The 27499-nt window shown below is 35.5% G+C and overlaps 2 protein-coding genes across 3 annotated transcripts in view; one reads left to right on the top strand and one right to left on the bottom strand.

Annotated features, from left to right (window-relative positions):
- Positions 1 to 27499, top strand: part of LOC149801802 (elongation factor-like GTPase 1) — a 139602-nt gene that overhangs the window by 42081 nt on the left and 70022 nt on the right. The window contains exon 14 of the mRNA XM_089956149.1: positions 806 to 905. Coding sequence (XP_089812275.1) covers positions 806 to 905 — 100 coding nt within the window. The remainder of the gene's footprint in view (positions 1 to 805; positions 906 to 27499) is intronic.
- On the bottom strand, positions 3052 to 27230 carry LOC149801803 (uncharacterized). 2 transcript variants are annotated; one of them, XM_089956147.1, is made up of 2 exons: positions 26994 to 27230; positions 3052 to 7550 (listed from the first exon to the last, which is right to left on the bottom strand). In XM_089956147.1, exon 2 carries the CDS (start codon positions 7515 to 7517, stop codon positions 6291 to 6293), a length of 1227 nt encoding a protein of 408 aa, XP_089812273.1. In that variant the 5' UTR covers positions 7518 to 7550; positions 26994 to 27230; the 3' UTR covers positions 3052 to 6290. The 2 variants fall into 2 exon arrangements, with proteins under 2 accessions (XP_089812273.1, XP_089812274.1); XM_089956148.1 differs by lacking the exon at positions 26994 to 27230 and adding an exon at positions 19340 to 19468.

Genomic DNA, 27499 nt, shown 5'->3' with positions numbered 1-27499 from the left:
ACTACCACAACGGATATCTTACTCTTAAAAAATACAAATTATCATTTATCGACCAGCAGATTGCATGTACAGCCTATGAATGATTGATCATAGAGGAAACTTTTATAATGATGAAAATTATATGCGACTGATTTTTTGAGAAAAAAGTAGGTACATAGTATAAATATCCAGCCAGTGAGCTCACGCTCCAGTAGTAGCTGGGTGGTCACAGTGATAACTTGAAGTTGGTTCTTTTCAAGCCTTGGGCCCTGGGTGGCTGAGTGTTCTAAAGCACTTGTCTTTACCGGTCACTGCCATCTCACCGCTGTCTGCATTAATTTGAGTCTTGAGCTCAAGCTGTGTGAGAAAGGTAGCCAGTAGCTTCCTGTGGGTCAGTGGTTCAAACTGGGGTTTCCCCATGTTCTTTCTCCTCCAGTTATGCTGGTGGGCATGTACAGCCAGCCTATGATGCTGAAAAATGGCATTAAAACCAAAACAGCAAAAACAACATTTAAGCCTACTACATGTATTACAGACCATTGACCCACGTGTAGGCATCTTCTGAAAAATTGTTTTTTTTCCCCCAGTTAATTTTTTTCATCCAATCAGCAACCATCATTCTTTTCAATATAGTATTTAATATACCACCATACATTAACTGGTTGTAGGTTATACAGATGCCGTTGGCTAATTGTAACTATTTGTAATCATTTATATTTGGTTGCTAGCAAAGTATTTTCAGTTTTTTGTGGTTGCAGTAAATATATGATTTTGTTGTGGGGTGTTGAATTCTTTTTTTAAAATTTATTTATTCATATGATTTCAGTGTTTATGGAATGTGACTCAAGTGAGGAGGCACCAGTTATACTGTTCGTATCAAAGATGTTTCCAGTGGACAAGAAAGCCCTACCACAAAACAGACAGAGGTAGGTGCATTAACATCTTGAGTTACATTGTCATGACTATATTCAGTTTTGTTGTTGTTTCTCCTTTGAATACATTCCCCAATCACATTTCATTAGGAATATTCACCTGCTACCAGCCCTACTAAAAGATGAACATATGTCTTTCTCTGTCTTTATCAGTAGACAAAGGGCAATAATTCTTGCCCATTATCTCCCCTTTATACCATCAGGTGTCACCAGTTTTTAGCTTCGCTGCTGTACAGACTACATGTCATACAATTTATCCTCTAAGAATATAGCCAATTTTTTGTTCCTATGGTCCCATCAAACGTTCATTTTGAATTAAATGTGCAGATTTATTGATCTACAGTAGGTTGTATGCATTATTTTACAATTTCTCAGGGTTTGTATGGGTCATGGAATCCTGGAATAGTTTTGGAATTTAAAAAATAATTTCAAGGGCCTTGAAAAGTAATATAATTTGTCAAAACCTTGCAGAGTTTTCGAAAAGTCATGGAATTTCTGACATTGGAGTTAAAGAAATTGATTACTTCAAATTTCATAGAGCACCGATCACCAATTGAATAAAACACGATAAAATTAATACGATCAGTAAATGGTTTCATTTCATATAACAAGAATAAGTTCCCCTAACAGTAGATATCATGTGATTTCTGGTGTAGTTTGATTTGAAAATTCAAATGGTCAGCTGTGCCAATTTGAGTAATTACCACTTGACAATCTTTCAAAACGAAGTTAATTTCTTCTGAAAAAGTCTGTTATTTCTTCGATCTAACATACAAGGTAAGTACTAATTTGGTTTTGTTTATATTTCTCGCTTCATTTTTTTATAACAAGAGTAAGTTCCCCTAACAGTAGATCTCGCATGATTTCTGGTGTAGTTCGATTGGAAAATTCAAATGGTCAGCCATACCATTTTGAGTATTTACCACTTGATCTTTCAAAATGAAGTTGATTTCTTCTGTAAAAGACTGTTATTTCTTCGATCTAACATACAAGGTAAGTACTAATTTGGTTTAGTTTATATTTCTCTCTTGTTTTTCGGGTCACTCATTCCTTTATTATGTTGGATGGTACGACATGATTATAGTCATTATTATTGATTTTATATTTTTGTTTTGGGCTGTTACTTTAGTTCTAGTTTCAGAATATTAAAAATTGTAGTTTTCTTTCAGAAACCATTTTTAGATAACCTGCCAACCCTACAAATTTAGAGAATAATTTTAATATTAGACCCATCTAGGTATCCCAATTGAATTCTCCCGTTTTTCCAAGATCCCCAATAAAAATAAATAAATAAATACTATAATAGATTGCGTATTAGAGAACAAAGATTATTTAAAGTTAGAATTAAAAAATCTGCAAGAAGGCTTCAGTCAAAATTCCAGTAATATTACAGTGTGGGAATTTTGACTTCCACTTTTCAAGAGTTTTGTCAGGTTAGGATGAAACATGTTTACTGCCAATATAGTTTAACTTTAATCAAACATTTTACATGTTCCTGGTAAAATTTGATGTCTTTTTAGTGTTGTTGTTAATAGTATATTTAATGAAATCAGTTTTAAAGTTAAAGAAAAGAATTGTCATTGTCTGAAATTGCATTTTAATTTTAAATCTCCAATACTATGTAATATGATAATGAATAAGTCTTAGATTGTAAGTCTGGTCAGGTAACAGGTGATGAAAATATATTACTTAATGAACACTGGGCTGTTAGAAAATTCTGAGCACATACTAAAATAACATCTTTCATTTTATATTGCTTTAGGTAATAAATAGTCCAACATGCCTGTTATGTCCATGTTCAATAACAGTTGGCTGACTAACCCAAACTGTGAAAAATGGGTGGAGAATGGGTGGAGAAAAAAGCTTCAGACCCAATGACTGCTAAATGCAGACTTTTTTTTGCAAAATTATAGATATTGCAAATATGGGAATAACTGCCCTTAAAAGTCATTCCACCAGCAAGAAGCATGTGCAGAATTGTAAAATAATGAAATCTGCTCAGAACTCTGGTTTTATTTCAAATTCAGCCTCACCATCACCTGAAAAATCCATTGGTATGTTTAGAAACTCCTAGAATTGTTCCCATAACTCCTTGAATTTACTAGAAGGAATGCAGAACTTCAAAGCTGAATAAAAAGTATCACTTTTTAAATTTTTTATTTACATATTTCCAGAAATAAATAATTAATAATGGATAACATCAGTTTGATAAAATCAAAGAACACATGATACGTGCTGTTGCCAGATGGATAAGCGTCCCTTTGCTACAGAGGTGGGCTAAAAAAAATAGTTTTCTACTGTTGTACCTATTTTGCCACGATAAATCAATTAACATGGGTAAAGTAAAATTTCGGAAAGAAAAATACTTCTTCAGAATTGTTACAAGTCCTTGAAAGGTTTTTGAGAAAAAAACATCGTTATGTGGTTGTATGAACCATAATTAATACTTTCCACTGCTTTCAACCTCTTGTTTTTAGGTCATTCTGGCCATTAGATCCAAAGAGAATTTATAGGTTATGGGTAAATATGATCGATTCATTCCCATAAAATTCTGGACTTGTATATAATAGTGCACAACAATCAGCACAGCTGACTGCTTTAATATTTAAATAACGTATGTACTTGCATATTAGAAAGTCCAACTGCAAACAACATAGATTCTGATCTGTCATCACATAATGTGCAGGCAGATCAGGGTCTTTGTTATTTGTTTTGCTGATTACTCCCAACAAACTATATAGACCCAGAACCACCAGTGCATTATGCGACGCAGATCTGGGTCTGTGTAGTTTATAAGTGAGCATATATGGTATACTTTTCAGGATCCTATGTGATATACTTGAAGAATGATCCCCATTACACCATATAAACTGAGCATTACATAAAGAAAGAATGATCCATATTTCACCACAAAAAGCATATCAAATCAGTAATGACATAAAGAGACAGTGGTCCATATTATACCATATAAAAGCATACAAAATAGCATCAGTATGAAGAATGAATTGTCCATGTTACACCATAAAAAAGAATATAAAATGAGCAATGACTTGATAAAATGGTCCATATTACACTATCAGAAAGAAATACAATGAGCATCAACACAAAGAAAGATTTGTTCACCAATTTTTCTTGTATTATAAATGGGAATTATCTTGAAAACTGCAGTTTCAAAAGAAAATTGTCAAAGGTCATGGTTCCGTAATGATAATAATGAGATATGAAGTACATGCAAATTGCAAACTGAAAGGTCAAATGAATTATTTCTTATATCTTATTTATGTATAGCATATCTTATTTAATATTTGTATGACATGGGAAGAAAAAAAATTTACCGTCTCATAATTGTAAATTCATTAACTAATTATTGTACTGAGAAATAAATGAATACATAATGAATGATATACAAAATGTCAGTACAGATCACAATATTATTGATTATATCAGGTTTCTTCCCATGCGATAAAGAGGAGCAAAGAGGGATTCTTATAACAGTCGAGCAGGTTGTTGAAAGCAGAAATCCTGAATGAACACTGTATAGCAATAGACATTTCTTGTTAATTGCACAGTCTGTGTCATACTATTGCATATTATTACAGAAAATTTTATTACTCATGCACACACCGCTCCAGTGGGCGAAGTGGTTAGAGTATCTGCCTCAGATGTGGGAGGTCATGGGTTCAAAAACCAGCTGAGTCATACCAAAGACTTACAAAAATGATATTAATAGCTGCAGCGCTTGACGCTTAGAGGTTGGAGTCAGGACTGGTGGGCCTAGTGTCAGGATAATGTGACTGGGTGGGACATGATGCGCCACTGCTAGACATCACTATAAACTACCACACTGCAGACATTGTAGCAATATGACTAAAAAAATTTAAGGATATGTTAAAAATCTAACATACACATACAGACACAGATACGCACACAGACCCATACATGCATACACACACAAACACATGCATGCATGCACAAAGGCAGACACACACTCAAAAGCAGATGTATCAACTCATTATATAACCAGTAAATGTACCAAATTGGCACCACATCAGACAGGTATGAATGAAGAGAAAACTTCCCAGTAGGCATGTATGTTATTGTTTATTAGCCGAGTGGGGGTGGGTGCATGACAGTAGTTCTTGTAAAAGAAAAAATTTAATAATAAAGTCTTTAATTGTTTATACTTTAGATTCACTTTCATTTTTTTGGTAGCAAATTGTGTACATTGTTGCCACAAACCATAAATTGAGACACAGGGGCAACAGTGATTAATTTCCCATCAGATGTCCATCCACAAATTTAAGTGCTAACAAAAGTGGCATATTTTGCAATATTATGAAAATTGATTTACACACATCATTAGAAATGTTTGTGGGGAATTGGTGTTGGTCGGGACAAACAAAAAAAGGAATAACTTAGGTTCTGATAACTGAATTTAATATTTACTTGCAGGAAATGAATAAGTTAGTTGGTATTGCTATCATAACTATCTTTCAGTTATTTTATTTATTTTTTTGAAGTTAAATGATAAATGGAATTAAATAGAGGATATGTGCTTGAAATGAGTGAATAACGTATATCATCAGGTAGGTGAAAAAGTTAGTATTTTCAGAAGTGGCAAAGCCACAAGTGAAAATACTCTAGATTTTTACCCATGAGATAAAATATATCTGTTCACTTGTAGCAAGCAGATTTTCTTTATGTTCAGATGTATTTGCTAGCAAGATGTACTGTATAAACAGAATGAAGTAGCATAGTGGTTCCCACGTGATGTCTGCAGTTTACTTTTTATGTTCTGCTGTGTGTCATAATTATTCATACAGAAAATAAAAATAGATAATTCTTATTCCCAATTAAAAGTTAAAAAAAAACAAAAAATTTTTTTTTGCACCTTGTTGGATTTGAACTGGAGTAATTTGTAATGGTAAGCTGCCATCTTAACCACTCTGCCAAGTAAGCATGTAAGAAAAACTTAAAATTTCATGCTTATCTTGTTATCGATGCAGCAGTGAAATTATTTCCCATAATTCACTCCACTGAATTATCAGATTTATTTTACTTGGAAAATACAGTAATTTATGGCTGGCATAAATGAAGTACTATTGATATAGTGTGACCTCAGTGCTAAACATTTCTAACATAAGCATTTCTGAGCTACTTACATGAAGTTCTGTTGAAAATACACATGAAAGAAGTAAGATCCCATAGAATATATGCATAACAGTTTCATTATAAATGATACAGGAACAGCACATGAAGGGATGTTATTCCATAGCATGGCTTTGTTCATTTTGTGTTTCCTGGCACTTGAGAGCCAAATCGGGAAGAGAATTCTAAATTAATTTAGAAATAATGTATCCAGACGACAGTTTTTATGTTCTAGTCATAACTGGAGAGACTTGACAACCTCCATTGCTGCTTCTGCTGCTTCCTGTAACATATAAATATTCTCTTGACTTGATTCCAAAAACTTCTGTTCACAAATACGTAGATAACAGGATTGGAAACATTGTACAAGAAATGCATGTAGAATATGATTACATTCATTTCAACAGCTTTGAGAGCCATCAGCCAGGCTGGCAGAAAAGCAGCAATGAAGGTGAAAGCTACTAGTGACAGCATGACAACTGTTCTGATATTTGACATTCGTAACTTCAATTTTTGATTGACAGAAATGCTTCTTTCATGTAAAATTACATTTCCAAGGGAACTGCTGCTTGGTTTCAGTGAACTAGAATATCTTTTAATTCCTTTTTTGATGCTGTTTGATGAATTCTTCCTAGTTTGGAGCATTGCATCATTGTTTGAGTCATCCTTTGTCGATATGGGCAAACACGTGACACAGCAGCTTTTTGTTTCCATCATAGCTTGCTGTCGACGGTGCAGTTTATAATAGATTGATGCATACAGACAGATTACAGCCACAGCACAAATTCCAAATAAGGAAGCATAAATCCTCTGAATCATATAGAAGATGGAATTACTTATCAAAATGTCATTTTTGTTGCAAAGTCCAGAATATACAATTGCATTATAAGTCAGATTAGTGGAACTGCTGTGTTCTTCTGCTAGAATGGTTGAATTTTGTACATTGGTCATGTGATCAGAAACACTGATATTTCCCGGAAATGACTGAATTTGGTCAGTGTGTGTTTTGTGATACACACCATAAGTGAGGGAACATACAATACCAATAGATATGGCAGCCATTGCTAGAGTGAATGAAATAATTTTTGCTCTCTGAACTGTCATTGTGTAGTTTCGCCTAAATGGATGCACAATGCAGTGATATCTGTCAACAGCAATTGCAACATTGATGAATGCAGAGAAAGGTATTGTTGATGTAATGAGGAATCCATGCAGTTTACAGAGGGCATCAAACCGAATATCAAAATTTAAAAGTTCCATAACAATTGTAAAAGGCATTGTAATAAGGGATGTAACAAAGTCAGTGCCTGCCAGAGTGAGAATAAAAACAGTGGATGTCAGCTTTGGCTTACAGCGACAGAACACATTAAGAACCAAGGCATTTCCAACTATTCCTGCCAGAGAGAAGAATCCAACAATTGTCATAGCGACATGAATCTCTGTCGCCTCGTCATCCATCTTGTTATCAGTTTATGCTTTAAAGGCTAGACCCTGAAATGTAAAAAAAATACATAGCATGAAAATTATTATGCTACATGTGGTGAAACAAATAATTAGAACTTATTTTATGTTGATTGTATAATAATAATAATTGTAACTAGATTATATACTTGTAAAGTTAATCATGTATAATATCCTCATGCTTGTTTAGAGTGTCATCATCACCAAAACTCCATTCCAAGATATTATGTATATATTACTTAGCTTTTATCCATGATTGTTGATTGTAAGGGCCATTTATAAGCAACACAACATATTACATCGCCAGAATTTCATCTACCCATGTGTCATGCGTCAAATACGCAGACTTTTATGATTTGACACACAAAAATAATCGCCAGTATGTAAATTGACACATCCCAATATTACGTTTTACTCATTAATGAAAAACAAAAAAGGTTCGGTCTTAAAATCGTCACCGGTAGAAAAAATTGACGCACACCAATATTATGTTTGGCTGATTAAAACAAAATTAAGGTTTGGTCTAACTAATTTAATGGCTGATTACGACTCTCTCAAATGCAAAACACATGCACATCAGTTTCTTAAGCTAATGTTATCATAACACGTAGGGTTAAAACTGAGTGTGGAGCCTGGAGCTGACCTTATGTGACCTGTAACTGTCACATCATTTGTAGGAACAGGATGTTAGAACAGTATAATCACCATACCCAAGAAAAAGGTGGAAAATAAACATGTGATTTTAAAGTGATTCTCAAAAGAAACTATTATTTTATGCACACCTTTGTCACGCAATGGAGCAACAATATCCATTCGCTCAATTGCATGCCTTGCATTGTCCAATATAGTGTCAGCATTTGATTGAAAATCAGCATCCAAGGCGGGGGCCCTGAGTGGCCGAGTGGTCTGAAGCGCTCTCCGTTACGGACCACTGCCATCTCACCTCTGCATAGGTTCGAGTCTCAGATTCGGCCAATGTGGGTATGTGAGAAAGCTTGCCAGTAGTTTCTCAAGGGTGGGTGGTTCTTTCCGTGGTTTTCCCGGGTTCTTCCTCCACCATTAATACTGGCCGCCATGTATAGCCTATTGTATGCTGAAAAATGGCGTTAAACCCTACAACAACAGCAACAACAGCATCCAAGGCACACAAAAAATAGATCCGAAACAAGTGAAATTGTCTTTTGGACTGTGCTTATGACTGACTGATGATAACAGTATTGTTATCAAACCGGTGGAGCCTTCATCATCCAAAGATGAGGTAACGGTTACTCGTAAGATAAAACGTAGTTTGTGCAGCAATGGTTGAAAACACAGCTGGCTACATTTTTTAAAAGAAGTTAAGTTGAGTGAAGAATGTGACAGTTAAAATGCCTTTATATTTTGCCATATATGTACAGAGGCTAAAAAAAACACTGTGACCAAATGTGCAAAAAACAAAAACTTTCAGAACAGTACACTGGCAAATCATGGTGGGTTGCCAGAACACAAACTGCTGATTGAAGGTCCACAGCACCAGGCAGATTTGAATGCAGGAATATAAAAACATACGTCCAATCAAGACATAGAAGTGAAAGTGCAACTTAAGTGTGTACATTGGCTGAGTGTAGAAGACATCTCGTTTTAAAATACAAATCTCTTCTTAACTTAATACATGACTTTAACTGCTGAAGAAATTGATGCCATTGGTATTTTGAAGAATTCTGCCAGTCAGTATGACTTGGCTACTGCCTGTTCAGAGTTACTGGAGAGCCTGTCAAATGTTGTTGAGGATAGTCTTATACGTGACCTGCAAAATTCATCATTTGTGACGGCAATGGCAGATGAAAGCACTGACATAACCAACAATAAATGCCTTGTCATATATGCTCAGATTATGTCTGATGACATGAAACCTTCAGCAAGGTTTTAACAAATATATAATGTTCATATGCCTCTGGCAAGGGAATTGCCTTATTGGCTTTAGTCACATTATATAACTAATATTTCTGTTGTGTATTTAAACAATATATTTTAAAAACTACTGAAAACTGTTCAGCTTTAATAAGACTCATAGGTTTAGATTTTGATTCACTATTTTTTTGCCTTGATGAGTCAAATGACTTACATGAAGCCATTTGTAGATAAAACACAGCATTGCTAACTTTTTTCCATGATTGTAGATTATGTTTTAATATAATGATCATTTGTAAACTTGTTTACTTGGATTTGAGTTCAGGACCTTGGTTTTTTCGTTGTCAAATCTATGGTCTCCTTGATTTTTGTCTGAATGGTTCACTAAAATTTAAGTAAACAGACCTGACCTTGTTTAGGAGTTTGATTGAAATATTCAGGGGATTTTGTTGTGTCATAAGTCAGGTGACAGTCTGTATATAAGGAAGAAGTAAGCAGTTCTTCATTCCAATTGAAAGATCAGTCTGTTAGTTGTGTTCAGTTATTATTTGAGAGAAGTCATTTATTTAAATTATTATTTTGGAATTACAAAGTGCTCTTTGACATTTTGGACTTAAACATTACTTTGAGATTATTGTGAATTCATTCAGAGACATTCTAGATTACATCATAATGCTACAGCAAGACTGTTGGCAGATCATCACTGTCAAGACTTTTGGTAGATCAGCACATTCAAGATTGAAATTTGTCTGGAACATGACTGGAATTTATTGAAAACAGTCTAATCTTTGGACTTGTGATAGAACTTTTAGGAATATTTAATTTTCATTTTTCTACTTAGAGAATAAAATTATTTGTTGAATTTTACTGAACTAGTTGGGTTTGCTTTTTTCTGTTATTTAGTTTAAGACCATAGAGTCATAAGATGGATAAAAATTCTTAAACAGTTCTTAAACAATTGTTCACATCTTGTGACTACCCTTGATTTTATACTAAGGTTTTAAGTCCTTACATTGAATGGTGATAGAGAAGTTTTACAATGTAAGGCGTGCACCCATGTATATAAGCATACATACACAGACAGGCAGAATCAGATAGTCCCAGTTTATTTTGGCATTTTAGGCATTTCATTCACTTTGAAGTCTGTGTGGCATGCAGTTTACACTTATGTTTCTAGGATTAATTAGTTTCTTTGGCAAATACAGTGAAACCTGTCCTATCTGTCAACAAAATGTGGTTTCTCAAGACGGATGGTTGCTCATTAGAGGTCAACATGTTATATAATTTGATCTGTGCACAAAAAACCCATAACATATCATTCAGTTTTATAAAAATATTAATAAATAATTCACTTACGAAGCACATATAAAAAACTAAGGAAACCGCAAAATCGGATGTCCTAGATGTCCTTAATGAACCGAGTAACCAGCTAGGACTCCGGTCCTAGATGTCCTTAACGAACCATGTAATCGGCTAGGACTCCAGTCTCTTGCTAAATAAAGTATAAATAACATTCAATCTCTAAAAACATTAAAAAATAAATAACTTAAAGAGGCAATATCTAAAAACTTATAAATAACATAACGTAGGAAGCACACCCTAAACACCTCAACTAGTATTACCATAATAACAACCTCTATAAACATCATAGAACACACACCCCTTTTTAGAACATTTTGAAGAAGAAAAAAAACAACACAAGAAACACTAGGCAAATGCAACAAGAAACCAGTGATGTGAAGCAACCAGGACCGTTCCCGAGCTCTCCTTCTCACTAATGACAGCCAACCATTCAACTGTAAGGGACCTTTATGGACCCACAGATTGAGGCCAAACTATCAGGGTTCCTTGAACCCATAAAAGCCTGGGAGAGGTGGCACCATTCCCTTCCCCAGGAACAACTAGCAAGCTGCGGTGCAGTCAGAAAAAAGTGGCACATGCACAATTGTGCACAAGCCACTATAATTAAACTCAACAACAACAACGACAGAGGTGAGATGGCAGTGATCCATAATGGAGAGCGCTTTAGACCACTCGGCCACTCGGGTCCCCCACACTGTTTATGTAGTGTATCAGTTTGATGCATACAGTTGACTATTAGTGGACAGAATGACAGATGGGTGACAGTTTTTGCCAGACATTTGTCCTGGACTAATGAGAAAGCAGAAGCGATCTTCCTATGCTGGCACAGTTGCAAAGTTCTTAATGTTCTGGATGAGGCTGAGGAGTCTTTGATCAAGAAAAAGACATGGCATTCTTTGCCACCATGGTCCCACCACATAACTGCAGGAACATTTGGTACTTGATCAGTACTGATAAGATACCATGGACAACATTGATCAGTCCTGTACATCCCGTCACTGTAGATACATTCATATACTGGTTATGATAATCAATAATGGTATAACCAGTACAGCATTTTATGATGAGACATCAGCCAGCCTCATACTTCATCCATTCCAGTTCCAGTACTAGTCTAAACCCATGTCCACTGCCACCTGTTCTGGGTACAGTGATTCATCTTTCTGACACAATCCAATCCCAGTTCAGGATCTGTCCATCTCAACCCATGCCCAATGCCACCACTTCTGGTTACAGTGATTCATCTTTCTGACATCCCAGTTCCAGCTCCATCTCAATCCATGCCCAGTGCCTCGAGTTCTGGGTACAATGATTTGTCTTCAGACACAGCCCAATCCCAGATCAAAGATGCTGACAGTATCCAAAACCCAGCCACGACATTTCCAACTCCAGCATGTTACAGATGCACAGTACAACTGGCATCAGATTTGGTGATTGTGTTTACCTTGATATTGAATATTGGGCCACTTCATAATGATTACCAGTACTACCGGTCCCAGCTTGGGCACAACCAAGTACTGGTTGTGGTGATTTCCCTTTCCTGGATGCATGGTATTTACCTCAGACAATTTGCTGATGCTCAAAGCCAGCATTTGGAGATAACTGTTTCCCAGCATGGACCGATTCCCAGCCTCATTTATCTTCCCAGACTAACTGCTTCTTGCTCCAGTCAGTACCACTGCAGAGACTTTTTTTGTTGCCCAGCAACTTTGACTTCAATGACATACCCTATATACTCACTTATAAGATGAGCCCAGCTGCAATATACATTGACCCAGATCTGCAGTCTCATCTTGTGCCAGCAGATCTGGGTCTGTGCAGTTAGGAGTAATCAGTAGAACAAACAAGATAGACCCTAATCTTCAGGTGCATAATGCTACAGCATCTCAGGATCTTTGTTGTTTGCAGTTTTACTCGACTTATAGCAAGTATATATGGTAGGTTTGCAAACCCTTTCTTTTTACTCAGTCTGATGATCTTGATTGAAGAATCACCCTGTCTTCTGGCTTCTCCCTTTAGCTGTAGTCCTCCTGCTTTGTCACTGGTCACTCATAGAATTTCTGCATTGCCTGACATTCTAACCAAGAAAGACTAGCCATCCATCTAATAGTTTCTGCAGCCTGGTCATGTCACTGACATCTTGCACTGTTCTGATAGTCAATGTCAATTCTTCAGCACCTTTAGGCCTTACTTCTCATACAGACAATTTCCATCTAACTTCACTCCAGCCGTCATTGACTGCTCTGGTGGCCTAGTGGTTAGAGCATCTGCCTTCGATGTGGGAGGTAGCGGGTTAAATCCCCAGGCTAGTCATACCAAAGACTTATAAAAATGGCAATAACAGCTGCTTTGCTTGGCTCTCAGCATTAAGAATTTAGTGTTGGGACTTGACGGCCTGGTGTCAGGATAATGTGACTGGGTGGGACATCATGCTAGATGTCAGTGTAAATTGACACACTGCAGACATCGTAGCAATATGACAAAAAATTTTTTAAAGCTATGTTAAAAATCTAAATCACATACACACACACACACACAGACACACACATCAAACTTCCAACTAGATAGATATGTGAATGGAATCGTTTGTACACATGGCTAATGGACTGAAAACCTTTCCTTGACACACTATATCTGGTTCACAACATCCAGTTTTGGTCTAATTCTTTGGCAATGAGGTATTGGGACAGCACCACCCATGATACAAATGAAAAAATGTTTGGAACAAAGGAATGAAATCCCTTGTTCAACTTTTGTTTGCCTCAGATTCATTTTCAGTAAGGACAGCTATATTTTTACCAATTTCTGAGTTTTCACTTATCTGTTCACGCAATTTTCTTTTCAAGGTTTGTGCCTTGACAGTTGTGCCAACTCTTACGATTTTGCCATAAGTCTTATGAAAATTATCCTTAAAATACGAACTTACGGAATACTAGCAAAAACTATGGAAAAATTATTGTTGCCAAAAGACTGGATAATTGGTTCATCCGTATTTTATTTGGATCTGGGTTTCATCTTAGAATCCGTAAAATTAGGGAACCAGACTAACTTGAGAAAAGCACCCCAGATGCTTTAAACTGCACCTGTTTGTTCATGTGAAGCGTCTGCATGATCAAACTGTGGATTATAGAATTGTTAAAAATGGCATCCAGAAAGAAATGCATGTTTAAGGGGAAAATAAATTTCTAGAAAAGTGTTAATAATCAACACAGAAGAATAAATAGGAGTATTCAGATTCTTGTGAATAAAAGCTGGAAAGGAAATAATTACAAAAATTAGACATCACGTGTCAATTTGAGTATGTCTTGTGGCGGGAGATACGATTGCCGTCATCATGTGAAATGGAAAAGAATTTCCAAGAATTATGTCAAGTTGACAAAATTGATCAGGTAAGAAGGTCCACCATATTCAAAACCTATGAGAAGCAGAGAAACATTGCCAGTCATGGTCCACATATAGGTAACTTGCTCCAATGACTTTAAAAAAAATGTATTTTTACATCATGGAAAGAAGGACATAGTCCAGAAGAAAGATCTCTTCAGCCTTGTAGCCAGTTTTAATACATTTTGAGATAAGATTTTGGCGTTTTCCTGTAAAATGAAACCAGGTGGGGATTTTGGCATTTGAAGAACGCACTCTTTGAACTACCCTCAAGAAGGAAGGGACAGTATTTCCACTCATGCTCATTCATCCTGGATCTATCAGGATTTCAGCTTAACTGACAAGGAATTAACACATGATCATACGAATTTCTTCAGCATAGCATCATGTGAGGTTAGGACAGTTACCAACAACATAGCATTTGAGTGACCTGTTCCCTTCCTGAAGTCATGTAGACAGTACTGCTGTTATAGTAGTGGGCTTTACACCATTATTAGCAAGTGATTGGCTGGCTATACATGGCACCCAGTACATTTTCTATACACTTATCTACCTTTTTTACTGGCTTATAAGTTGGGTCAAAACTGCAAACAACACAGACCCTGATCTACCATTGCATCAGAAGATCAGGATCTGTTACTCCTAACTGATTCAGATCTGCCAGTACATTATGCATCGACAGTGTATAAAGTTATAAGTATTTGGATAAACATTTTCTGCCAATTTTTTTCCTCACCCATTTCCAAACCAAACAACAATTAAAAGTTAAATTTAAAGATAAAAGATATAAAAATAATTAAACAAGTATATTTATCAAATACTCTTTGTGAATTTTTGTGCAAGCATTAACTTACATTTATAGACTTTTAAAATAGCCAAACCTGTTATAAATAGCCACTCATGGGAGGTAATAAAACTGGCTCTGAACACTGTTGCTTGCTTAATAAAAGTTAATTTTGTTATTGTCTTGGTTTATGGGTCTATTAAGAACTGGCTGGCAGAGAAAGGTAATCTCTTAATACAGGTAATTGTTAAGGAAGGTTTGACTGTATGATCAAATGGATTATTATTCCAGCACTTATGCTAAAATCAAGGCTATTTTGTCTTACCCCAGTCACATACCTTCCCTAGCTAATAAAAGGTAGTCATTTATATCCATTTGTCCACCCATCCCATTACCGATTCATTTGTCCACCTACTGAATTTCCTATTTATTTGTCCACTCATCTTTTTACCAGCCAAATCATTTGTTGGATAATGAATGAAAACAAATTGTTTTACATTGTGCAATTTCGATTTTTTGTTATTGTCTGCATTCTGGTAAACTTTTCTTTCTTCTTCAGGCTACATTTTTCTCTATAGCATAAAGGAAACAACATGCACTGCTAAATTTTGAATAAGTACAAATTTCATGAAGAGGATCTTGAGCTTCAAACTTAATTTTTGTTAAAAATTGTTAGATTTTGCACCAAAAAACTCAACAATTACTACATGCAGATAGCATAGCTTTTGTGAAAGTACTTCCCAGTTATAAGCATGATATTTTGTGTTGGAAATTAGGTCATTGTAAGTTTGCTTATTTTGCACTATGAGCACAAGGCCCCCCCTCCATTGACGAGTCCGAAATCAGAAGAATCCGAAAGAGTTTGGTATTGAGGAACTAATGGTTTTTTACAGTTGAAAATGGTTCCAATGATTACCAGATATACTTGCACAGTTTGCTGTGAGTACTCAGTAGCAGAAACAAGATAGACTCTAATCAGCTGGTACATCATGCAAGAGCAGATCAGGGTTTGTTGTGGTTGCAGGTGGACTTGACTTGGAAGTGAGGATATACAATATTTCTGTGATTATAAAGTGTATATGTTTTTGGCAAAATGTAATACATTTTTGCAAAAATGCAGTGACAACAGGTAACCTTGTTTGTTAGATTGTTTTAAAGCAGGTACATTTATTTTTTATAATGATTTTCAGTGTTTGGTTATGAGTGTCACAGTCATTTGATTTTTGCCGTTCCTAGAAAATCTGTTTGAAATATAATAATTATAGCACAAAATTAATTGACACAGTAAACATTTTTAAAACATAAAAATTATAGCACGAAGTAATAAAAAGGATGCATTTTAAAAGTGACTGTTCAAAATAGTGGAATAAACTCAATTGTTTGTTTCTAAATGCTTTTGACTATAAGAGTATTACTTGCCATAATTTGGAAAATGTGCACAACACTAAATTTTGTCTTACCAGGTGATACATTAAAAGACCATCTTTTAGTTATGTAAAACCATTTAATACTAATGATCAATTACAGATATTGATTGATTGCATCAATACAGTTCTGGTTCAGATAAAACTAAACAGTTGCTGGCCACAGTATGTGGGGAAAAATGCATTGATGTTACCTTTAAAACCACCTATCAAAATAAAAGCTCCATTGCCATCAATATGTTGACACTTTCAGATTTGACAGAGAATGGAAAAACTAAACCATTTGAAAAATTGATGCAGCAAAACTGATCCTTTGATGATTGCCTCATTTGGAATCCCACTAATCCCACTCTCTCCAGCATGTCAAAATCCCCAAAACTCCAAATTTTAACTTCTTCAAATGAGCCACACTGAACATTTATACATAAAGCAGGAACAATAGTCTATGGATAATACATTAATGAAAAGATTAGTAGGTCTTGAAATGGTGATTTTCCAGAAAGCTCACTTTATACATTTTCAAAAAGGAGTGAAAGAACTAAGCTGACAGAAAATGGGCAGCCACTATATGGTTGGCCAGAACTTTATCTCCAGCTCAGTTAAGAGACATATTGTAAACCAAAATTTGATCTCAAATCCAGTGAAGATGCACACTGCAGACCAAAACTTCAGCTCAAATTTCATGCATTCTTTACATCACTGTAAATAATGTGGGAGAAACAAGGAGGTAAAGGAGGGATATATTGATCATTACCCCATTACCAAAAGATTCGGGAATGTTCAAAATGATCTAATAAGAAAAAGTTGCTTTACGTTCAAATATTACATTCATAACATAGTGAAACCTGTCTGAAGAGACAGTCGGTTGTTTAACACAACTTTTTAGCATCTCAGGCATCAGGTGCAGAATTAAACTTTGGTCACAGAAAACTATTTTATAAGTTACATACAACCCTAGTATATGAGTGATGACTTGTACTTACAAGTGATGTTTATTATTAGTGTTCAAGTGATGACTGGTATTTGAGCGATACTTAGTACTCATATGATGACTAGTATTTAAGTGATAATTTGTATTTACAAGTAATGCTTATTATTAGTATTCAAGTGATGCATATTATTTGAGTGCTGTTTGCCAAGAAAATAAAAGTGACTAGTTTTTGAGTGGTGTGTAGTATTCAGGTGATGACTAGTATTTGAATGATGACTAGTATTTGAGTGATGACTAGTATTTGAATGATGACTAGTATTTGAGTGATGACTATTATTTGAATGATGACTAGTATTTCAGTAATTCTTTGCATTTGAGTGATGCAGGATATTTCATGAATACCTACTATTTGAGTGATTCTTTGCATTTAAGTGATGCCTAGTATTTGAGTAATTCCTTGCATTTGAGTAATGCCTAGTATTTTAGTAATTCCTTTCATTTGAGTGATGCCTAGTATTTGAGTAATTCCTTGCATTTGAGTGATGCCTAGTATTTGAGTAATTCCTTGCATTCGAGTGATGCCTAGTATTTGAGTAATTCCTTGCATTGAAGTGATGCCTAGTATTGAGTAATTCCTTACATTTGAGTGATGCCTAGTATTTTGAGTAATTCCTTGTACATGTATGTGAGTGATGCCTAGTATTTGAGTAATTCCTTGCATTGGGGGCACTCACCAATTTATATGTACTTTAGAGAGAGTGACGTATGTAAGGTGAAGTAGTTTGCATTTAAAACATGCACAATGGAGAGAATGTTGGCATACCTATATGCTACAGTAATGTAATGTGGATGATATTTCTTTGGATATTGTACTTTTGGAAATTTTACATGATTTAAGCACACTGCTAACTAAAATGACTGCTCCCTTGTGTTAAAAAATTGGCCTGAATTAGTCTAAAGTACACTATACATAGCAGCTATTGAAATAAGGAAAATGAATTTTGCCAGACTAGACAATACCAGCTTCTGAAAGTGCAATGAATGAATTTACCAAATACATAAAAATGTAAAAAAAGTTATTGGCTCTTTTTTATACAATTTACCTCTGAAGTTCAGGAAGTGAAAATGACCAAGTAGAGCTAGCACTTTTTTGAAAGGTTCACATTTGAAGTAAGGCCAAGCTGTATACTCTATAACCCATAGTACACCCATCAATCATACATCAAAATAAAGGGAATTAAAGGTTCTTTTAATTATACCTAAGATATACAAGGTCTTTTTTAAATAGCCAGTATAACCAGTGTAGAAAGCCGGGGAAATTCTTTTTCTTTAAAATTTTAACCCTATGGAAAATGCGAAACTGTATAGTGCCACCTTAGAGTGATGCCTAGTATCTGAGTAATTTGTTGCACTGAAGTGATGCCTAGTATTTCAGTATTTCCTTGCATTGAAGTGATGCCTAGTATTGAGTAATTCCTTACATTTGAGTGATGCCTAGTATTTTGAGTAATTCCTTGTACATGTATGTGACTGATGCCTAGTATTTGAGTAATTCCTTGCATTCGAGTGATGCCTAGTATTTGAGTAATTCCTTGCATTTGAGTGATGCCTAGTATTTCAGTAATTCCTTGCATTTGACTGATGCCTAGTATTTCAGTAATTCCTTGCATTTGAGTGATGCCTAGTATTTGAGTAATTCCTTGCATTCGAGTGATGCCTAGTATTTCAGTAATTCCTAGCATTTGAGTTATGCCAATAATTTGAGTAACTCCTTGCATTCGAGTGATGCCTTGGATTTGAGTAATTCATTGTGTTGAAGTAATATGTAATATTTGAGTTATCATTCAAGTTTTGCTCGAGATATTCCATGATTTTGTTCATCCTTACCTTAAAATGTTGGAAAAAAGCCTCTTTATCCAAATATCCTTGCCTGATAAAAATTCTGCTGCTTAACTTTTTACACACTCAGTAATATCAGAGCATCATGTTTTTTAATGAAACAATGCATACAGTTTTGGTATGTGTATTGCAGAGAGATTCTAATTACATATTTTGATTGGCTGCATTCTGGTTGGCTGCCTTGGTGTGTCCCAAGGAAAGGCAGGTTGCTCCTATTTTCTCAGCATGATGCAGCAATAATTTGTTGAAAGTGCTGTTAAAAAGACCAACAAAAAAAATTCCATTCAGTATTGTCAGTGTGAATAATCTGCCTATGAAATAAAACACGTGAGGTGGATATAAATAATTTAGAACACAGATGTTACATGACATTACAACAATTTGAAAGGTAATTGTATAGGTTGTTGTGGTATATGTATCTGCAACAGAACTGTCTTCAGGACCAATGGGAAAGTGCTTTGAAGACAATAGAGAGCCAGTCAGCATAATATTGACTGTGGCCAATTGTTTTAGGTATGGTTACAATTAAATTTGATAGCTGTTAATATCTTCTGTAAAACGTATAGATATATTTAAGTCTGGCTTAAGTGTTAAGAGTTTAGTAATTTTATATCGTTTTATGTTGACAGATGGTAGCTAGTAGGCAATATAAAACTACTTGCATGTTGCAGTTGATTTGATACTGTTTCTGTATCATACAGTAAGTGAATACATGTATCTATACAAACTTATTATTTGTGTGAAGCTCACATTAGTGGAAAAGTGAGACACAGCAGTAGCCTATCATCTGGTGTCAGCAGCATCACAGTTTTGTTAGGGTTTTATTTGAAGTGTTTTGTCTAGATACATTTTCTAAAGCTCTTGATTGATTCTGTGCACAGTTAATCATTCAGAGACTAAAACAACTCATTGTGTGATGCTCTTGCTCATCCCATTGACCTGAAGGCCAGGAGCACAGTCCGTGATTGTGTTACAGTTTTTATGTTGCTATATGTTTGTTTTTTTAGCTCCTTGATAGATTCTTTTCATACTTTTCAGTGGCAAGGAAATACAATTTATTCTGCAACACACTCTCTTTTGCCCTTTTCACCATGTGGTCAAAGTAACAATCACAAAAGATATTTTTGTATGAAGGTTTTGGTTAAACATTTTGCATTTGCTTTTAATTCTGTAATCCTTTCATGGATTCTGTCAGTACTTAGGAAAGACATTTTGAGGCAATTTGTTGACTCGCAGTAATGTCACAAGGTTTGTAGCAATGATTTGAGCATTGACTGGCATGCAGGCCCTGGCAGCAATGTGCCTTTGTTTCATGCAGGCCCTGGCAGCAATGTGCCCTTGTTTTCATACTTTGAGTTCTTTCAGTTATAAGCAAGATCCATGCATATTTTGGAAGTTATATATATCACGATCATGTTGGAGCATGATTATGAGTGAAAATCATTTGGCTGAGCATGTCAGGAATTTGGCAACAAATTTCTGATCATAATTTGATAAAACTCTTAAATAGTCATTTATTATCAAGCTGTCAATTGAGCAGGATCAGTGCAATCTTTGTTGTTTAATGGGGGTTTAATGCCATTTCTCAATGCAAGATAGGCTATACATGGTGTCCAGTATAACTGGTAAAGGAAGAACCCAGGGAAACCCCAGTAAGAACCAACAACACACAGGAAGCTACTGACAAGCTTTCTAGATAATCAGATTGGTTGAGCCAAAGACTCAAAGCCACATGGACAGAGGTGAGATGGCAGTGATTGGTAAAGGTGAGTGCTTTGGAGCACTCAGCTACCTGGGGCCCAGATCTGATCTTTTTATCTGATTGGCTATGCTTGTTTCCATTCTTCTTTTGCAAAGCCTTAAGCTTATTATTGATTGGCTATGCTTGTTTCCATTCTGCCTTAAGCTTATCATTTTGATTGGCTGAGTTTGTTACCTCTCTAGATCAAAAATGTATTTCTGATCCAGTTTCTTTAAAATTTGATATATGGGTTTATGTCATCAGGAGTCTTGGATAACTTTGTAAGTAAAGAGCAACAGATTGTGCATGTTAATGATGCCTCTATCTTTAGAGAGACTTTTTATTGGGATATACAGTTGTAAAATACTTTTATTTAAACTGAACATGATATACCATTTGGGAGGCAATTTACATAGATTGAGTTCTTATAACACAAATTAGCATAGTGAAATGACCAGCTGTTGTACAAACTAGGTGAGTGATGAGGCCCACTTGGGAATCTTGTTATTAGTTTTTTTTTTTTTTATCAAAGCCTTATTCCGTTCAGTGCATATTTGGGTATGATGTTATCACATTCTTACATATTACCTAGTACCACTCCTGAAGGATTATGTCCTTGGATAGGCCATTGGGTCAAACAGTATAGTAGCCCCTCTCTTACGAGGCCACTGTTGAGCACTTAAAAGCTGGCCTTATAATTACTTGAGAGGGACAAAATGGTACAGATGTAGCATTTTGGTGTTGAGAAGGGTGGTCTCTGATTAGAAGTGGCCTCTTTTTGGTTATAGGTTTAGTTTGTGTGCGTCCAGTTGACATTTTATTTGGATTGGCTAACAACATCATATATACAGTATATACTCACTTGAAAGTTGAGTCCAACTGCAAAATGCACAGATCCAGACCTACCGACACATAATGCGCCAGCAGATTTGGGTTTATTCAGTTTGTTAGGAGTAATTAGGAGAACAAATAACATAGACCCTGATCTGCCAGCACATTATGCTATGGACAATATTTCACAGTGTTTAGAAGACTTGTTGACCACACCCTTTTAAAAGGAAAGAATTACTCTTACTGACAATGCTGGACATTTACATTGCACCACCCCAGGGTGTCGTAGAATAAATATGGCATGTTCTCACTTTTTCCCTTCACATTTCCAGGTCCTGTTCAGTTGAAGTTTACATTGACCATGTCCATTAGTACATTTATTTTGTAATACATTTAATCAGTGTAAGCTTTTGTCAAATTTATTACATACTAGCCACTGTAAGAATGCCATAGAACTGGGTTGTACTTCAACACAGACCATTCAGTTGACATCTGCATTTTGTTAACCACTAAAAGTTTTTGACCCAACACTAAGATGCTGACCTGCAGACAGTAGTAACTTGCTGTTTGTTTGATCCAGCTATGAAATTTCAAGATTAAAAGTCGAAAAATCTGTTCTGTCAGTGTGCCTATTCAAGTAACTGATGGAAAGAAGTACATGAGTAAATAATAATAATAATAACAATAACAATTATATATTGTGTGCATCATAAATTGCCAATCATATATAGGACTTAAAAATAATTTTCAATGGATTTAAATTTCAGTCCTTTTAGGTAAGAAGTTGATAAAAGCATTGAAAAAAGACAAGAAAATGAAACATGTTTGTACTGTTTTCTAGTCGAACAAATTTGCTTTATCATGGCCATGCTTGTGATCATTGTGTTATATATTTGTGCAGTTTTGTGAAAGGGTAAGTACAGTTTCTATTCAAGTGTTCATTTGATAGATTTGTAAGAAATTGAATCTTGTTGTCAGTAAGAAATTTAAAAAATATTAAAAGAACATTGTTGGCAGTATACATGTTATTTCTTATATAATTTAGAAAATTATTCTTTCACAAAGTATAATTTTTTTCCAAAACAATATTTCATAAAATGTTTGAAATTGCATGATAATATCAACAGTTTACAACTGTCTTTGACTGACAGGGCATGTAGAAGATAAATTATATAGTTTTCATCAATAACAATCCGTAAAATTAGATAAAATTGACACATATTTGCAGTGGTCAGTAGGTCAGTATCTTGTTATTAGTCCACAAGATTTGATGGTCATTAAAGTGCTGATGTCAGCAAACAGATTAGCATTTTAAACAGTGATTGTTTCAAAGGTTGTTTTCTACTGACTAGAGTAGACAATTTATACAAAATCCATAATAGATGTGTAACGATGTTCCCTCTTGGTAAAGAGGGGTGATTAATTAGATTCGGCTATTGTTATCTATAGGATGACCTCCTTCGATTTTATTGCCCTGTTTGAGTGGATAGTTAGAACATCAACAGAGAACTGAGCATAGCTTTTGAGAAGAAAAAAGACAATACGAGCCCCCTTTAGACAAGAGAATAACAATTTAATCATTCACATGAACTAATAGTGTCAGATTCAGTTCAAACAAATTTGCGTTACAGAATTTCAGTAGCAGTTTTCTATTTTTGAGTCATTTCATCATGATAACGAGAATGGTGAAACGAGCACAATGTCCACGCCTGATCTGCATCGCCTATCATCACTTTCTGTCATTGTCTCCTTGTATCCCACGTCTCCCCACCTTCATGTGTATGCATTCAATCTTTCTTAATCTTCTGTCCTAACCACTCAATCTCTTGTCTGGACTTCCGTCTTGTGGACTGTCCCAGTCTGTTCCAGAGAGCTGTTTTCCTGAATGACAAGATTACCACTCAGTCTCTATTTGTATCACCTTCTATTGGTATATAAAATGCTCTCACTTTCGTTACTCAGAAAGCATTAAATAGCTATCTAAACACTGCATAAGGTGACCTTTACGGTTAATGGTCCTTACAAATTTAGATCGTATTTTGAGTAAGGTACAATCATTATCTCTATTTAAAATAACCCCTGTAATGTACATCTTAGTCTGACCTAATTTGATAGGTCATCACCCTCGCTTTACAGCAACTGACCTTAGATTAACTTGTGAGTGGTGCATATAACTTATCTCTCTGCATATGTTACCACATGACTCCTTAGAAACTGCTTTGGTGGCCTAGTGGTTAGAGCATCCACCTAGGATGTGGGAGGTCGTGGGTTCGATCCCAGGCTGAGTCATACCAGACTTATAAAAATGGTACTAACAGCTGCCTCGCTTGGTGCTCAGCATGAAGAGGTTAGTGTTAGGACTGGTTGGCCTGGTGTCAGGATAATATGATTAGGTGTGACATAATACTACAGTCTGCAGCATGATACCCCAATGCTAGACATCCCTATAAACTGCCAAACTGCAGACTTCATAGCAATATGACTGAAAATTGTTAAAGCTACGTTAAAAATCAAAATCACACACATACACACACACACACACACAGAGAGACTCCTTAGACATTCAGCCTAGTCAGTTCCACTCAGTAAGATTCATGCTATCAACTACTACTGCATAAGACTAACTTCTAGCTCACAGCAATCCCTAACCTACAAGATTATTTAAGCATTAAAACAATCAGATATAAATATGCAATTATCTTAACTCATGATAATCAATATTGTCCTAACAGACAAATGAAATTAATTCATATAACCCTGTGAAATCCTACGCAATTGAATATTTGGATCGCATGCAATCAGTCAATTCTATCAATGAACTAGTAACTATAAAATTAAAGAAATAAATTGCATAAACAACTCTGTCATATCAACAGATTTCCATGAATCAAATAAATGATGCATGGTATGGCTCCTAGGCATATCAAACACATTTGCATAAAACAAAATGAACAAAATAGAAAATTGTGTGAAAAATTAAAATTGCTTACCTTAATGCTGTTCTTTCCAGGAAAATATGTGTCCTAGCACTAAAGGCCTGCCTTTGCCTACAAGACAGCCACCTGGTCCCCTTACTTGTCTTAATGAGAAAGAACTGCTCTTTAGTTTTCCCTTGAGTCAAACGAGTCTCGCTCCTCTTGCAGGAAAATCTCGGACTGAGAAAATTTGCCCAACGTCATTACTTTAAATTCAACATTTCTTCAAGGGTTACGCCTTAAGTTAAACTGACCAGTCTTAATCAGATGTTCCTAATTGTTCCCCAAGATAATTATTACTTCCGTCAGATTTTGACAGCTTAGCGAATCTGAGAAATATGACACATACCAACTTCCTTTTATTAAATGAATATTTGACATGATGTTCCCATTAAGCAGATATGGTTGGCATCTTAATGTTTGCTTTCCCAGGATGGCTTTGCGATACCTGGGTCAATTCCAAATTAGGCACATATGATGGCCTCTCCTTCTCCCACAAAATTTAACAACTGACATGGGAAAAGGCCAAAGTATCCCCTCACATAAAACCTTGCTGGCTTGACTGTAATAAAATTTTAATGTACATTGCATACTCAAAATTCAACACATTACAAGATGCATTTTTCCTAAATCTTGATTAGTAGAAAGAAAAAATATGTTTAAAGATTTATCTAAATGATTGCTTCCAACTTCAGCATTTCCATGGATTTGTAAATAACAGTTTCTTGGTATTCTTTAAATAAGTGGTTTGCATCCTTTATTGGCTGCGACCCCAAACAAATTTTTCTGATTCTCGTGTCTCCATTTCCACATTTTGATATGTTTTGCCACTCTAAAAAAAAATGTCCTGGCAACCCTCCAGAACATCCCAGTGACCCTGATTTTGTTTGTGACCTGGGAGTTGGGAACAACTGCTATAAATTGACAAGTGATCCCAGACAAAAAGCAATATCACGTCTTTGCAAGCAAAACATGTCAGGCTTTTTTTTTAAGAGAACCGCAAATAAGGGTAGGACCATAATTTATGCCGTTCTGTAAAAGAGGGCTGGTCAAATAAATATCACTATGTTCAGTGTAGCAAAACAATACAAGTGAAACACAAAATTTAACTCGATGAATTCATTGTGGATATGTGAGAAGGCTTGCCAGTAGCATCCCATTGATCGGTGGTTTTTCCTGGAGTCTCCCTGGGCTTTTCCTCTACCAAATATACTGATTGTTGTGTATTGCCTATCATTTGCTGAAAAGATGACATTATACTTTCAAAAGTAACAAGAGATGGGGCCTTGAAAGAGTTTGACTTCCAGTGTTCCATGACTTCCAGTGTTCTGTGACATCTTTTACAGGAGTGATCCTTCCTGACTGCTTGTTTTCCAGGCTTTCACAACTTTACCAGGGATTATTGAATTTTACCCAGATTTGAAAAGAAGCTTAATACTGATGAATGAATTTCATTTTCAGCATTCCAGCGTTCATTATTTAATAGCATTACATACCCTGATTACCATTCTTGTAACTTTGCTTTCCTAAAACAAATTCCTATATACTTCCGAGAAGACTATAGTGAGTGGGGTCATTTGTAACTCACCCTTCTAGAACAGTTCCAAGTCTGTAAAGTAATGAGAAATATCTGCTTTAAAAAAATCAGAATCATGCTTAGTAAGGGCAGCATTGAGCACTGGAAGAGCAGTATGGAGCACTGGAACAGCAGCAGAGTGCTCATCAAGGGTCCAAGTACTCTTCAGGCCTAGATTGCTGGTACTCAAGACACAAATGCAAAGCACCATTTCCATCTGAACAGTATGTCACTCCTCCATTTAAATGACTCAGCAAACTAAGTTAAACACAAATGTAATGTAAATCACTGGTGTATGAAATATAAGTCAATTTAACCTAAATAATATTTTTTTCTAGACTCTACTGTAAACGCACTACTTAGTTATGAGGTATCTGCACAGAATCCAGTATGACTGCAGGTCATTGAATTTTAGAAACAGGCCAGATTGTAAGGGTAATCACAGGTTCATGATATAGGTCACAGTAAGCTAATTTTGGTCAGTTTAGTATACAGTATGATGCCTTTAGATATAAAATTACACAACACTTTTGGCCACTGTGAAGCAAAGGAAGATTTGATCAGTAGAGAGACAGACAGACATTCAGTCCATTAGGCAGAGTTGTTTGGATGCTACATTATTTTATGATTTAGATGACCATAACTGTAAAACTGTAATTACAGATTTCGTTATACTTACCTACTCTGATCAACGTATGTCCTTGCCTGGTGAAAATCATTGCTGATATGATTCCTTATGAGCTGAATCTTCAGATGTTGTAATAATTTGGCATAGCTTTTTTTGTGACTGGCAGTGAAATATTTTCAGACTTATATATGTGGAAACTGGCAAAACAGCAGCAAACTTGGAAATATATCCGCATGCTGGGGCCATCAGTAATGAAGCCTTCACTTAGGTTGTAAGAACTCCACTGAAGTCAGCACCAATTAGCTTTGATCATTTTTGTTTACACCAGGAAATATTCTATTGGAACAAGGGATCAGTGATAAAATTTGTGTTTTTTAGGGCGGGTGTATATATCCCATATGTATAGAGGAAAATCAAGTAATCAGTGCCTAAATACTTCTCCACACAAACTACATTTGCGATAACAAGGTGCTGTCAGTTTGGAATGATAACCTCTAACTTAACCTGGTTTTGATTCCGTATGATAAACCTTCTATTGTCATATTATGATGAACTTG

This window comes from Sinohyriopsis cumingii, chromosome 4 (assembly GCF_028554795.1).
Source record: "Sinohyriopsis cumingii isolate HCF-2022 chromosome 4, ASM2855479v2, whole genome shotgun sequence".
NCBI lineage: Eukaryota > Metazoa > Mollusca > Bivalvia > Unionida > Unionidae > Sinohyriopsis > Sinohyriopsis cumingii.
Note: the sequence above shows the minus strand (reverse complement) of the source record. Positions and strands in the feature narration are given on the sequence as shown.